Raw genomic sequence first — 13,376 nt, 5'->3', positions numbered from 1 at the left:
AAACCATAAGGGCTAGGAAACCAGCCACCTTTCCCAGTGAAGATGACTTTTCCCCTCTCATCCAATAATCAGGCAGCAAGCCTTGTGTGTTGAATGTCCCCTTTCCAAAATGGCTTGGCAGATGAATCCTTGTCCATGTTTGGCAAATCATAATCCTGACTTCACCTGAAGCCAACAGTCCTTTCTCACCTGAGATGAGAATTCCTACCTGCTCTATAACCCTGTTGTATCTGGCTTCAGACTGCTGAGATGCCTCTGCCAGCCCCTTTTCCATCATTCGTAAAGTTGTCAGATCACTAGTTCAAAAACAGTCCACACTCTTGAAGGTTTGTGACGTTCTTGGAGTTGGACACCACTGTGTTTGTTTGAAATGTCAGAAGAGGACCCCAAGGGTGAGAGGAGAGCATGATTCCCTCTAGCCCAGCATCCTGTGTGTACCCAGTAGCGAGCAGCAAGATGCTTCTGGAAAATCTCAAACAGGCTATGAAGGCATAGCCTGCTGTTAGATCCTCAAGAACTGATATTCAGAGGAATGTCACCTCTGAACCTGGCAGTCCTGTTTAGCTATTCTGTCAAATACCCACTGATAGACTAGCCTTTCATAATTAGTTCTTATTCCCTAAACTTGTAGCCATTGCTACATTCTGTTGCAGCAGCTTCCATTCATTAATTAGTACTGTATGAAGGGGAACTTCCTTTTGTCTGTTCTGAATCTTGTTCCATTGGATAATCCTGAGTTCTAGTGTTATGGGAGAGAGAATATCATTTATCACTGTTTTTTTCCCTATCATTAACCATTTTATAAGTCTCTGCCACAAAGATGCTTTAATCCTTTCACGTAGGGAAGTGCTCCAAACTCTTGATAGTTTTGGTAATTCTTTCCAGTTTTTCTAGCTCCAAATGTTCCACTATTTGAAATAAGCTTATGTAGCTACAACTAGAGATCTCCCTTAAAGAACACCTGGCAATTATCCCAAACTGCGCCATGAGCACTGTGGGTTGTCCCTGGTGGCCTCTTCTTCTGGTTCTCCTGGGTGCCACCATCTTGGATCATGCAAGATCTTGTGCAATTCTGCAATTGTGAGATTTTGCAAAAGCACACAAGAACTTGTTTGAACCAGGATGGCAGCATCTGGGAGATCAAGGAAGAAGCTTGCAAACTGCAGGAACTCAGCTCTTTGCAGGACAGTTAGCAGCTATCCAATTTTGAAATAGCATTAGGGCTTGAGGCAATAAATTATCTAATCTTTCCAGCACCTGTGTTTTCATTGGAAGTTCTGCAGGACCCTCCAGAAATTGGGTCCTGACCCACGGTTTGAGATTGTAACCTTTGCATGCTAATTTTTCTGTGTTTTTCCTCTTTGTTGAGAAACATTAAGGCTATAATCCTATGTACACTTTCTTAGCAGTAATTATGTCTGAGTAACCCTGTGTAGGATTGGGATGTAAGGTATGGGATTCTTCATCTGACATCTCAAGTGGTAGTGTCCAAGACTTGCAGATCAATCCTAAATTTCATCACATTCATATTTGCCTTTTTTTTCACTCCCTTTTAGCACGTTCTTTTCATTTTCCTGGCCTCAGATCCCTTTGCACACTCCGTGAAAGTCAGGAAATGGTTGATGGTCTCAACTCAGAGACTGCGCTATAGGTTTGTGACTCACAGCAGAATGTACACTGAATCCAAAGGTGGCTTCTCATAACCAATGATTAACTTAGCGTTTTGAAGGCTTAACTAGATGTTATCCACAAACACATGTAACTTGTCTGTGCTACTTGTCTGTGCTAGAAAGAAAGAAAGAAAGAAAGAAAGAAAGAAAGAAAGAAAGAAAGAAAGAAAGAAAGAAAGAAAGAAAGAATAGCTTTGGGAAGTACAGCATGAAGGAAAAAACTGGTAGGGATTGCAGAGAGTGCTCCATTCTTTCCTCAACAGGCATGGAAAGGGTTAAGCACTCCCCACTACAGGTGATCCCCATGGGGATACATTCCTGCTGTTACCTCAGATATCTGAAACTACAGATAGTAGTGAACCCTGCTCAAATCCCCCCAAGGCACTTGTGACTCCAGTCTTTTCATTTGCAAAAGACAGCTTTTTCTTCCTTTTGCTTTGGAAAAGGAAGCATGCAGCAAGAACCTAGATTTGTTGCTGCTAGAAGAATGCTTGAGGAGGTGATAGTGAGAACACTAACAGGAAGTGGGCAGCAGAGGAAGCAGACAGACAGCAAAAATGCTAGACTCTGCTTCCTGTTAGCATTCTCAGTGTTGCCTCCTCTAGCGTTCCTCTAACAGCTCAGAGTCTAGGTTTTCATCTGCCTATGCCAGTGGTGTCCAAACTGGAGACCGCTGTACAGCTGAAAAGTTCTCCCCACCCCAGCCAGCGCTTACGGTTCCACCTTGCTGCTGCTCCTGGCACCCAATCTCAACATAGCGACACTCTAGACCAGTTTTTCTCAAACTGTGGGTTCAGACCCACTAGGTGGGTCGTGAGCCAATTTCAGGTGGGTCCCCATTCATTTCAATATTTTATTTTTAATATATTAGACTTGATGCTACCATGGTATGTGACTGCATTTAGGGAGATGTTACAGACCTGTTCTTTTAACAGACTATTGTGTATATCAGGGGTCTCCAAACTTTTTGGCCAGAGGGCCGCAACAAATATCTGGTGTGGTGTGGAGGGCTGGAAAAACAATTTAAATATAAAATTTAAATAAATGCATTAGAGATGGAACTTAGATGAGTGAATAAATGAATCAATGGGCACACTCATTCAACCTCTTTGGCTCTCAGAACATCCTGCAGACACAATCAGATCACAGTTCTGGTCATGTTCAGTTGAGTGGACCAGAAGCTTTCAGGGGACAAGAGGTTGGTCGCTGGCCAGAAAGAGACTTGCTGCGGGCTGCATCTGGCCACCGGGCCAGGGTTTGGAGACCCCGGTGTATATGATAGTAAATGGGACGTATTCCAGGGTAGGATTGCAACCTAGGACTGTTAAAAATTTTCCTGCTTAATGATGTTATTTCCTGTCATGACGTCACATCCGGTGGGTCCTGAGAGATTGTCATTCTAAAAAGTGGGTCCTGGTGCTAGCATGCGCAGCTTCCAAATATTAGTTTAAAATGTAATTCATGCTGCAGTCCTACACACTTTACTGAAAGTAAGCCCCACTGAATACAATAGGACTTACTTCTGAGTAGACATGCATAGGATTGCACTGTTAAACATTTAAAACTTGATGTGGAAGGGATGCGGTGTTGTCTTGGAAGCAGTGGTCTCATGGACACCGTTAAATAGGTACACATGACATTCCTGCACCTTCTGGTCTTGGTATTGCAGGAGATGTGCTAGATCTGATGAGAAAAAACATAGTGTTCCAACATCTCACTGTCTCAATGTTGGGAGAATCATGCAATTTCCTTGCAAGAGAAATGTAAGACGATGTTTGGATCCGCCACAGTTGAGCATCGACTGTGCAGTTATTTGGTGATGGGAGCAGGGAATGGACCGATTGGGCCCAAGAGGGGGTGGGGTTGGCCATGCCTGTGTGCATCATATCCTATCCCCCTTCCTGGCCCTGATCCACCAACATGGATGAACCTGGACCTTGGTCAAGCGATTTAGCTTTCATAGGTGTGAATAGACTTGTTGCACAGACTTGAACTTTCCCCAGGGCAAGGGATCAAATGTCCCCTTACACTGTGGAGGCTTTATGTATGGTGGTAACACTCGTCTCTCCCGGCATTTAATCTTGCCTTAGAAACCAAGGACCTGGATCTTTACATGGGGGTTGATAACATACTCACAAAACTTTGTTCAGAGGTATTGTGTGTGGGAGGGGAAGGGAGGGGATTATTATAATCAAAACAGTAATGAATTAACATATCATTATTGCCACGAGCACTTTTTTCTTCATCCCAATAAAAGCAGAACATTAACCTTATGCCAAATATTCTAGATTTGCAATATTAAGGCTGCAATCCTGTACATAATTATCTGGAAGTAACTTTCATTAAATTCAGCAGGAGCTTCCTTTGAATGCCTATGTAGAGGATTGAGCTATATTTGGTGCAGTCCAGGCTATCCGACTGAGCAAGGACACTCCTCGATTCCTCATGGAGAAGGGCAGCTTTTGGCCCATTTGGGCCCATCTTTAGCTCTTCCTCCTATATAACGCCAAAGATCAGTAGCATTCCTGGGGGGCAGTGAAGGGAAGGTGCAGCTTACACAGCCTATTATACATGTTGCAAAATTTACCGTTTTGTCCTCCCCCGGGTATGCCACTGCCAAGGATAGTTAGAGACCCATCAGTAGGGGTGTTTGTTTCCAGTGAGTAAAATAGGATTACAGCCTGAGTCTTCCTGAATACAGTGGGCTTACTTCTGAGTAATGCAATCAACACTGTTTTCAAACACCTCTAGCTATCAGTTAGAAATCTGTCAGCACTGTGAGTGCTGCCTGTTTAAAGTGATCATTATCGTGCCCTTGGAATGGCAAATATGCATGTTCAAAGCCTGGTCCAGTTGCTCAGCACCTTTGGGAATATTTGGCTCCCCCCTCCCCCGCAGCACAGTTTTCTGGATGAAAATCCTGCCCCCTGAACCTACTGAGTATCCCATGCGTGTGCATAAGTCTTCCTCTGCAGGGGAAATAGCATCTATGGGGAGGCTGATTTTCTTTTGGAAAATGGCACAGGAGGGAAGAACTCTATCCGTCCCATTACTGCAGTCCCAATCCAAATTGTACTCCATGCAGCTGTTTTTCCGTTTTGATTCATGTGACATTCTGCTTTATCCCAAAGAGCAAAGGATTCTGGGGTGTCTTCTGAGGAGGCAAACTCCTTTCATGTGAATTGCTGACTAGACTGGTTAATCCTTGCCATCACCCCTTGTAAACTCAAAGTGTACCCTAGTGTACGCACACAGTATACTATGCAGGTGGTGCATTGCAATGTATAACAGTGATGGGGAAACGGTTTCTCAGGCAATGCTGTTTGTTAGCAATACAGTACTGATCTTCATATCAAAGAATTTTGAAAAGTTGGCAACACACTGCAAGGTTCCCTGGTACACAGCTTGAACCCTCTGGTGTAGATAATAATAGCAAACAATGCAGTTGGCCCATTAAGATGCTGTACAGCAGGGGTGCTCACACTTTTTTTGGCTCGAGAGCTACTTTGAAACCCAGCAAGGCCCGGAGATCTACCAGGGGGGAAGGAAGCGTCTGACAGACACCCCCTTTAATGTATGGAGCCCCTGCTGGAGTCTAGTCAGTTTCGTCAGTTTTGTTGCTGCATGCCTGAAGAGCAGCTAAAGTGTCAGTTTCAGTGTCAGTTTAGTGTCAGCTAAATATGTCAGTTTCGTCTAGTCATTAGACGAAACTGACATATTAACAGTTTGGAGAGACAGGGCTCTGTGATCTACTCATTTTGCCTCGCGATCTACCAGTAGATCGCGATCCACCTATTGAGCACCCCTGCTGTACAGCAACCAGAGCAATATATGTTTGCTTAAATAATGCCTCAATGAATGGAACCTAGGCATTAAGCCAGGGGTGCTCACACTTTTTTGGCTCGAGAGCTACTTTGAAACCCAGCAAGGCCTGGAGATCTACCAGACTTTTTTTTACAATGTTCGCGCCATCATAACATATAACATTTATGTGTACAATGTATGTTGGTGTACCTTGAGCCCCACTGAGTATAACAGGACTTACTCATAAGAACATAAGAACAGCCCCACTGGATCAGGCCATAGGCCCATCTAGTCCAGCTTCCTGTATCTCACAGCGGCCCACCAAATGCCCCAGGGAGCACACCAGATAACAAGAGACCTCATCCTGGTGCTCTCCCCTACATCTGGCATTCTGACTTAACCCATTCCTAAAATCAGGAGGTTGCGCATACACATCATGGCTTGTACCCCATAATGGATTTTTCCTCCAGAAACTCGTCCAATCCCCTTTTAAAGGCGTCTAGGCTAGACGCCAGCACCACATCCTGTGGCAAGGAGTTCCACAGACCGACCACGCGCTGAGTAAAGAAATATTTTCTTTTGTCTGTCCTAACTCGCCCAACACTCAATTTTAGTGGATGTCCCCTGGTTCTGGTATTATGTGAGAGTGTAAAGAGCATCTCCCTATCCACTCTGTCCATCCCCTGCATAATTTTGTATGTCTCCCCCCTCAAGCGTCTCTTTTCTAGGCTGAAGAGGCCCAAACGCCGTAGCCTTTCCTCATAAGGAAGGTGCCCCAGCCCCGTAATCATCTTAGTTGCTCTCTTTTGCACCTTTTCCATTTCCACTATGTCTTTTTTGAGATGCGGCGACCAGAACTGGACACAATACTCCAGGTGTGGCCTTACCATAGATTTGTACAACGGCATTATAATACTAACCGTTTTGTTCTCAATACCCTTCCTAATGATCCCAAGCATAGAATTGGCCTTCTTCACTGCTGCCGCACATTGGGTCGACACTTTCATCGACCTGTCCACCACCACCCCAAGATCTCTCTCCTGATCTGTCACAGACAGCTCAGAACCCATCAGCCTATATCTAAAGTTTTGATTTTTTGCCCCAATGTGCATGACTTTACACTTACTGACATTGAAGCGCATCTGCCATTTTGCTGCCCATTCTGCCAGTCTGGAGAGATCCTTCTGGAGCTCCTCACAATCACTTCTGGTCTTTACCACTCGGAAAAGTTTGGTGTCATCTGCAAACTTAGCCACTTCACTGCTCAACCCTGTCTCCAGGTCATTTATGAAGAGGTTGAAAAGCACCGGTCCCAGGACAGATCCTTGGGGCACACCGCTTTTCACCTCTCTCCATTGTGAAAATTGCCCATTGACACCCACTCTCTGCTTCCTGGCCTCCAACCAGTTCTCAATCCACGAGAGGACCTGTCCTCTAATTCCCTGACTGTGGAGTTTTTTCAGTAGCCTTTGGTGAGGGACCGTGTCAAACGCCTTCTGAAAGTCCAGATATATAATGTCCACGGGTTCCTGAGTAGACATGCCTAGGATTAGGCTGTGAGGCTGCAATCCTAGCCACACTTACCTGGGAGTAAGCCCCATTGAGTACAATGGGCCTTACTCTCGGCATTTCCTCCCAGAGGCACCTGAAGGGGGGGGGTCGGCACTCCGCGATCTACTCATTTTGCCTCACGATCTACCGGTAGATCGTGATCCACCTATTGAGCACCCCTGCATTAAGCACTATTGTCTTAATGTAAATGTCCTTAAGTACCATTGATTTAAATGAGATTTAATAGTGCCTAACCTTCTCTGGACTTTGCCTGGTGCCTGAAATCTAGAGCCCTGCACACAAGAGATTTACCCATGCAGTTTTCCCCCTCTGTCCTTTCCCTTCTGGCAGATCTGTAAGCAGTGTCTTCAGATGTTCAAAAAATGATTGATGATTCAGCAAGGAGGTGAGGGCAGCTGACTCGGAAGTAGCACCAAACCACTATGTTCCTATGTGTATCTTGCTAACACAGCATCCTGAATTAAGAGTTCAAAGTTTGGGGGATCTGTAGAATGGCCACGAGGACACACAGGCATTAAACATAGCCAAGTGATGGAAGGGAGTAAGTAGAAGATCCCTTCAAGGAAAAGTTGTAAAATAGAATAGAGTTGTATTTATTCTTGTATAGCTATTTTTGTATGCATTTTGTACTTTCTTTTCTTCCTTCTTCCATGGTGCCCAGGTTCTTTTCTCCTGCTTTATTCCCACAACAGCTCAGTGAGGTAAGTTAGGTCAACAGTCTGAGACTGGGCCAAGTTTCATTGGAATTTGCACCCAGGTCCCTTGATCAGACCCTGTCCATTATACCACACTGTCTCTTTGTGGCAGATTGTAACGGTAGATTGTTCTCTGCCCTCTCAGGGTATAGATTGCAGTTGGCTTCACTGTCTTCAGGCATTGCATAGTTTGTGTCATATCCTGCAGTGCCAGTTTGGATTCTGACCCCTTTTGAATGCCAGTCGGAGCAGTCCTGTTGGAAAAACCTCCAGCACTGCCTTCAGCTGAGCTAAACAGCCCAGCTTGGTGCGCCTTCCTTCTCGGGATCATTCCAGCTCCTGTTTCTCCCTCTGCTTGTTTGCAGACATCTGTTCTTCCAACTCCAGCCATACGAAACTGAACTCCCTGGGTCTCTGTCTACAGGCAGACTGTTGTTGCAGCTGCGTTTAGCTGATACCTGCTGGGGAGGTTTTGAGTGCCCAAACGAAGAACGAGTTTGTGAATGTCTGGTATTGAAGTGCTTGCAAACTCCCTTCCTCCGTAGCGTGGAGATGCTGTCCAAAGTGCCTTAAAAACAGCTCCAGACTGAAGGCGGCTTGGCATGGTCGCAGCCATTCAAAAGGAGCCCCACTCCAGACCGAAAAGAAGTCGCTTCTGTCAAATTGCCCCAAAGTTACCTATTACCAAGGACCACAAGCGGCACAATAGCTTCTTTGAATGAATCCAGCATGAAATCCATGAACACTTTCTTTCACTGAATGGGAACTTGATGACATTTCTAAATTCTGGAGGTATAAAAAAAATAATTAAACAAACACTCCAGCCGTTATGTAGAAACCATCTCTCTCTTCTCCTGCCCCCCCCCCAGCGAGGAATACAAATACATCTTCTAAAAGTAGAATAAAACATTTCTATTTTACTGAATCAGTCATTGGAAAACAGGAATCGTCTCAGGGGTTGAAAGTGGTACCTCTTTGCCCAACCAGTGACCCAAGCAGAGGGGGAGCCGAAGACCCTTGCAGCAGGGGGCACAGGACAGTGACCCATTGGACTGACATGCTGAGCTCAGCATGCTGCTTCGATTGGGGGTGTTGTGCAGTTGAGGCAGGCTTTGTGGAGTAGCAATGATGGTGTTTGGAAGTAGGTCTCTCTCCTTATGGAGGTCAGGGTTTGCATTGAGTAGAGAGAAAGCACCAAAGCTGTAATCCACTCCCTGGCCAGTTCAGTGATGTCACCATCTCACATGATGTTTTGATGTCACTTCTGGGTTCTTCCCAGGAGAGGGGCTGGAAGCCTCCCAAGGGAGAAGGAATGGGAAGTGCAAAGCCATCAGTGCCTCCTCCTTCAGGGAGAACCTAGAAGTGACTACCTTGTGCTGCTTGTGGTGCAAGGCAGTCACTTCTGGGTTCTTCCTAGAGGAGGGGGCGGTTGCTATGGTGGCTTCATGTCCTCCATTCCTTCTCCTGTGGAGGCTGGGAGCTTCCACAGGAAAAGGAATGGGGTGTATGAAGCTGCCAGTGCTTCCTCCTTAACTACAGCAGAACCTGGGGGCAGTCATGCGCCCCCGCTTGGCATAGCACCCAGGGCAGGTGCATTACTTTTTGTTGAAAAGTGGTATGTAAATATTCTTAATAATGAGGATAACAAGTGAAACAACTTGAATGCTTCTGGAAGAGCATGAAAGAAATAAGAAAATCAGCAAAACACCTTCTTCCCTTTCATGTGATCCTGCATTGAGGACGATAACCTACAAAATATTATGGTTTGGGTCCAGAGGGGTGTGTGTGGGTGTGAAGGGCTCTTTGGTTCATTAGGAGATGATCAATGAAAGCTTCAGCTGATTCACTGTGTGGGGAGGGGTGATGTAGATTTGAATCAAATTGGGCTCTGAGCCAAGTCCATGCTTGTTTGATATTTTGGAAGCTATTTTGGTTCTAATGTTTTACGGTAACAGGAAATGAAAAAGGACATGTTCCAGATAACTTTTCCTTTTAGCAATTTATTTATTCAATTTAAAGTTAGCAACATCTCAAAAACCGCAGTATTGGTTTTGGTAATAGGATCATGTTTTTAGATTTAATTTGATTAGATAATGTCAATTAAATTGAAGTTAATCAACACTTTTAAAAATCTGTTGACATGCCTAGTTTCCTGTATTTGTAGTCCCCCCCCCCCCATTTCTGGTGCCTGAGACTGCAATCCTATCCACACTTACCCGGGAGTAAGTCCCATTGACTATAATGGGATGTACTTCTAAGAAGACATGCATAGGATTGGGCTCTGAGTCCCCTACATGAACAGGCCCTTGTTCACATGATCCATTTGCTGCAAAAACAGGAGGCTTGAATGAGACTTCCGTTCATTTGCAATTATACCCATAGGTCCTGGTTCACACAGTTCTATATGTGGTAGAGATGCACAGGCATACACACATGGGGAGTGAGCCTGAGGCACACTCACATATGCTGTTTCATATACAACCTGCATACCAGGATCATGTATGCTTTTGCCTTTGGTCTCTCCACTTGTGCCAGAATGATCTTTATACCATCACAGGCAGTGATTAACAAACACTTAACAGCCCAATCCTATTTAGATTCTCCAGTGACAGAATTTGTATTCTGCCAGTAGAGCTGGCAGGATCTAGTGGAAGTTCTTGGATCCTTCCAGATGTTGCATAACTGTGTTGTGTGCTGCGGTGTTGCTGACAGCATAGCAAGGCCTCTAGCACAGTTGCTGGCAACCAGGCCATCTGCTGCCAGTGAAAGGTAAGGTGGCAATAGGGATGGGCATTGGGAGGAATAGGGGTGGGGGGAGGAACAGGGGAGTTTCTGGGCAGGGAGGGAGATGGAACAAGGGAGGGGCAGGTTCAGCAGCACAAGCATGTGGCCAAATCCTATCCCCATCTCTCCGTATACACCTTGGTTCAGCACCAGCAAAACAGCTGGCACACAACTGAGGAGTCCCACAGGGACTATGGGACTTTGTTTCCCCCAGGGCAAGGGAACAAAAGTTTACTTACCCCAAGGAGACCTCTTCAACTACCCTCCCCACTGTAGAACACAGTGCATTTGACACACCTGCGTTGGCAGAGGAGGTGTTTTGATTGCATGCACATTTTAACACCGTGTTCAAAGTTGGTGGCTTTTCTATCAAAGTTGGTGACTATCACCAACACATAAGAAGGTCTCTTTCATTAGCAGCAGTGGCAGGGGCAAGTCAGCCAGTACGTGTGCCAGATTCCATCTGCCATTGAGGGCTGTGCTCACATATATGTGCCCGAATTTTCAGCTATCGTCTACAACAGAAGTCCCCTCCCACCCCTTTTTTTTTTTTCATTAATATCAGCTATTCTTTAATATTTAGTGTATTAAAATTTAAGCATTTTAATGTGGCTGTGTTAACATAATCCAATATTAAACATACTCACATTTCTTTACATATTTAACAATTCATGCCAGATTTCCCTATGGATTCTAATAATGGGAACTGTAGAGGCATCGGCACTGGTGAGTACATTTTTATCTAATAACTTAAAAAAAATCTTTTATTCTTCTAGTGAGATCAAATCTTAGCCTCATGTAGAAGCTATTTCATGATGCTCTCTGTGCTTTCATAATCATTCCCCAGAAAATTGTCCAAACAATAAGAAATCTGTGGAGGGGCTGGAGAAGGCTTAGGTTTGTTGTGTGGAAGTGAATTTTATTCATGCGGGGCAACTCCACCATGTTCAGTGGGGCTTCTTTGCTAGCAAGTGTGTTTTGGATTGCATACCATGAATATAGTGAACCCACAAAGGAATAAAGTACAGTTTTTGGCTATGTTGTGGTAAATGGAGTTGCAGGGGTGGCTTCTGAGCAACTGCAGAGAACAAGCGGAAGGAAGGGGGGTGGTTTTTCTGCCTAGACGCAAGACGTCCAAGGGGTGGTTTCCATGTTTCCCACTGGGCTTTGCAACAGGCAGAAGTGGCTTATGCCTTTTGTGAAAGCTGAGCACTAAGACACAGGAAATTTCCTTTCCCTCTTTTGACTTGCATAGTAGTCTGGACCAAAGAGGAAGTTTTTATTTCCCTTGCCACTGGGAGGGAGGGGGAGTAAGCAGAGATCATAGATCAGCGGTTCCCAAACTTATTGTGGTCACAGTGCCCTTCTTTTGTGGCAGTTTCTTCTTCCTGGCTCTCCCAGGTGCCGCTATCGTGATTTGAATTAGGTCTTTCATGATTCATGCAAGAACTTGTGCGGCCGAAGATGGAGGAGGTGCCTGGAAAAGCTAAGAAGGCCTCTGGGGACATCCTGCGATGCCCCTGTGAGTTTGCCACGGCACCCAGTTTGAGAGCCACTGCCATAAATAATGGCAGTCTCTTAAACCAAAGTGAATTTTGTGAGCCAATGGGTGTTACAAGAGTGTCCCAATTGATTTGTCTTGGATTTAATGTGAATGCAAAAGTACCATTAGTAGAAGTTAGTAAGAGTGTTGATGGAAGGGCATAGGGAAATTAAATAAAAAAAAAAAAGTTCATCTAGTTTAATCCCCTGCCCCAAAACACAAGCATTTCCACATTAGATTCCACAGATATTAGCAGAGCACACAACACCCAAGAAGAAGCTTTGCATTATGCTATGGTGGTAACAGAATGCGGAACATCAGATGACTCAGACAAGTGAGTCAGTCCACATGCCACAGGAGCAAGGGTTTGAGGTAACTAGCCAATCAGGTCTAAGAAAAAAAATGGTTCTCATGCATCTCAGTGGTCTAACAGTTGACTATGCCTCTCTGTACACACTGCTGTTATGACAGAAATAGTGCTGTTTAAAAGAACTAGATGACAAAAATAGACCAGTCCAGCGTAGCATTAGGCAGGCAAAAATGTGTTCCTGAGACATGGAGAAGATATATGTTCAGGTGTCATTACATTCCGGCCACAATCTTAACCAATTTTCCAGCACTGACATAAGGGCAACACAACTCCAAGGTAAGGGAACAAACATTGCCTTACCTTGAGGAGGCCTCCATGACTGCCCCCCAACTGCAGGATGCAGCACATGCCCCACTGGCACAGCTAGGCCAGTGCTGGAAAGTTGGTTAGGATTGCGCCCTCAGTCATTCAGACCTATAGAAGCTAACTGAACTGACAGCGATGTATTGTGTCTCTCATGCATAGCTTGGTATGAAATGCCAGCAAGCAGCGGTTCTTCTCAGACATTGCCATTATGAAGACTTCCAATAGCTTTTCTTTGTGTGTGTGTGTGTGTGTGCGCACGCGCGCACGTGTATGTGTTTTGGTGTGCATGTTTTGAGTAAAATGCTGTAAATGGCTTTCTGTTTTCATTTTTTTCAATCAAATATTGGCTCAAAGTACAGCCAAATATAACCTCTATTTGTATTTTAGGCTTAAAAAAAAAAAATTCCATAAGGTCCAGAGCTTGGAAAGATGGTTCTTATTTTACGCTTGGCTTTTAATTCACCTGCCAATTTATCATAAAGGGAACATACTTAACATCCAATCATGGGGGGGGGGGGGTTCCCCATAGGTGATTTCATGTTGGCTAACAGAATAAACCTTGATGTGCTGTCAGTAATACTGGGGTGCTGGGTTCCTTAAATTTTTCTCATCCACCCTACCTGTTAGCGAAT

The 13,376-nt window shown here is 44.9% G+C and overlaps 1 protein-coding gene across 1 annotated transcript in view; it reads left to right on the top strand.

Moving 5' to 3' along the window:
• FRZB (frizzled related protein) overlaps positions 1 to 13,376 on the top strand; it is a 35,076-nt gene that overhangs the window by 1,370 nt on the left and 20,330 nt on the right. Inside the window, exon 2 of the mRNA XM_066636804.1 lies at positions 11,204 to 11,251. Within this exon, the coding sequence (XP_066492901.1) occupies positions 11,204 to 11,251 (48 nt within the window). The remainder of the gene's footprint in view (positions 1 to 11,203; positions 11,252 to 13,376) is intronic.

Source organism: Tiliqua scincoides, chromosome 1 (assembly GCF_035046505.1).
Source record: "Tiliqua scincoides isolate rTilSci1 chromosome 1, rTilSci1.hap2, whole genome shotgun sequence".
Classification (NCBI taxonomy): Eukaryota; Metazoa; Chordata; class Lepidosauria; order Squamata; family Scincidae; genus Tiliqua; species Tiliqua scincoides.
This window is presented reverse-complemented; position numbering and strand designations above follow the sequence as displayed.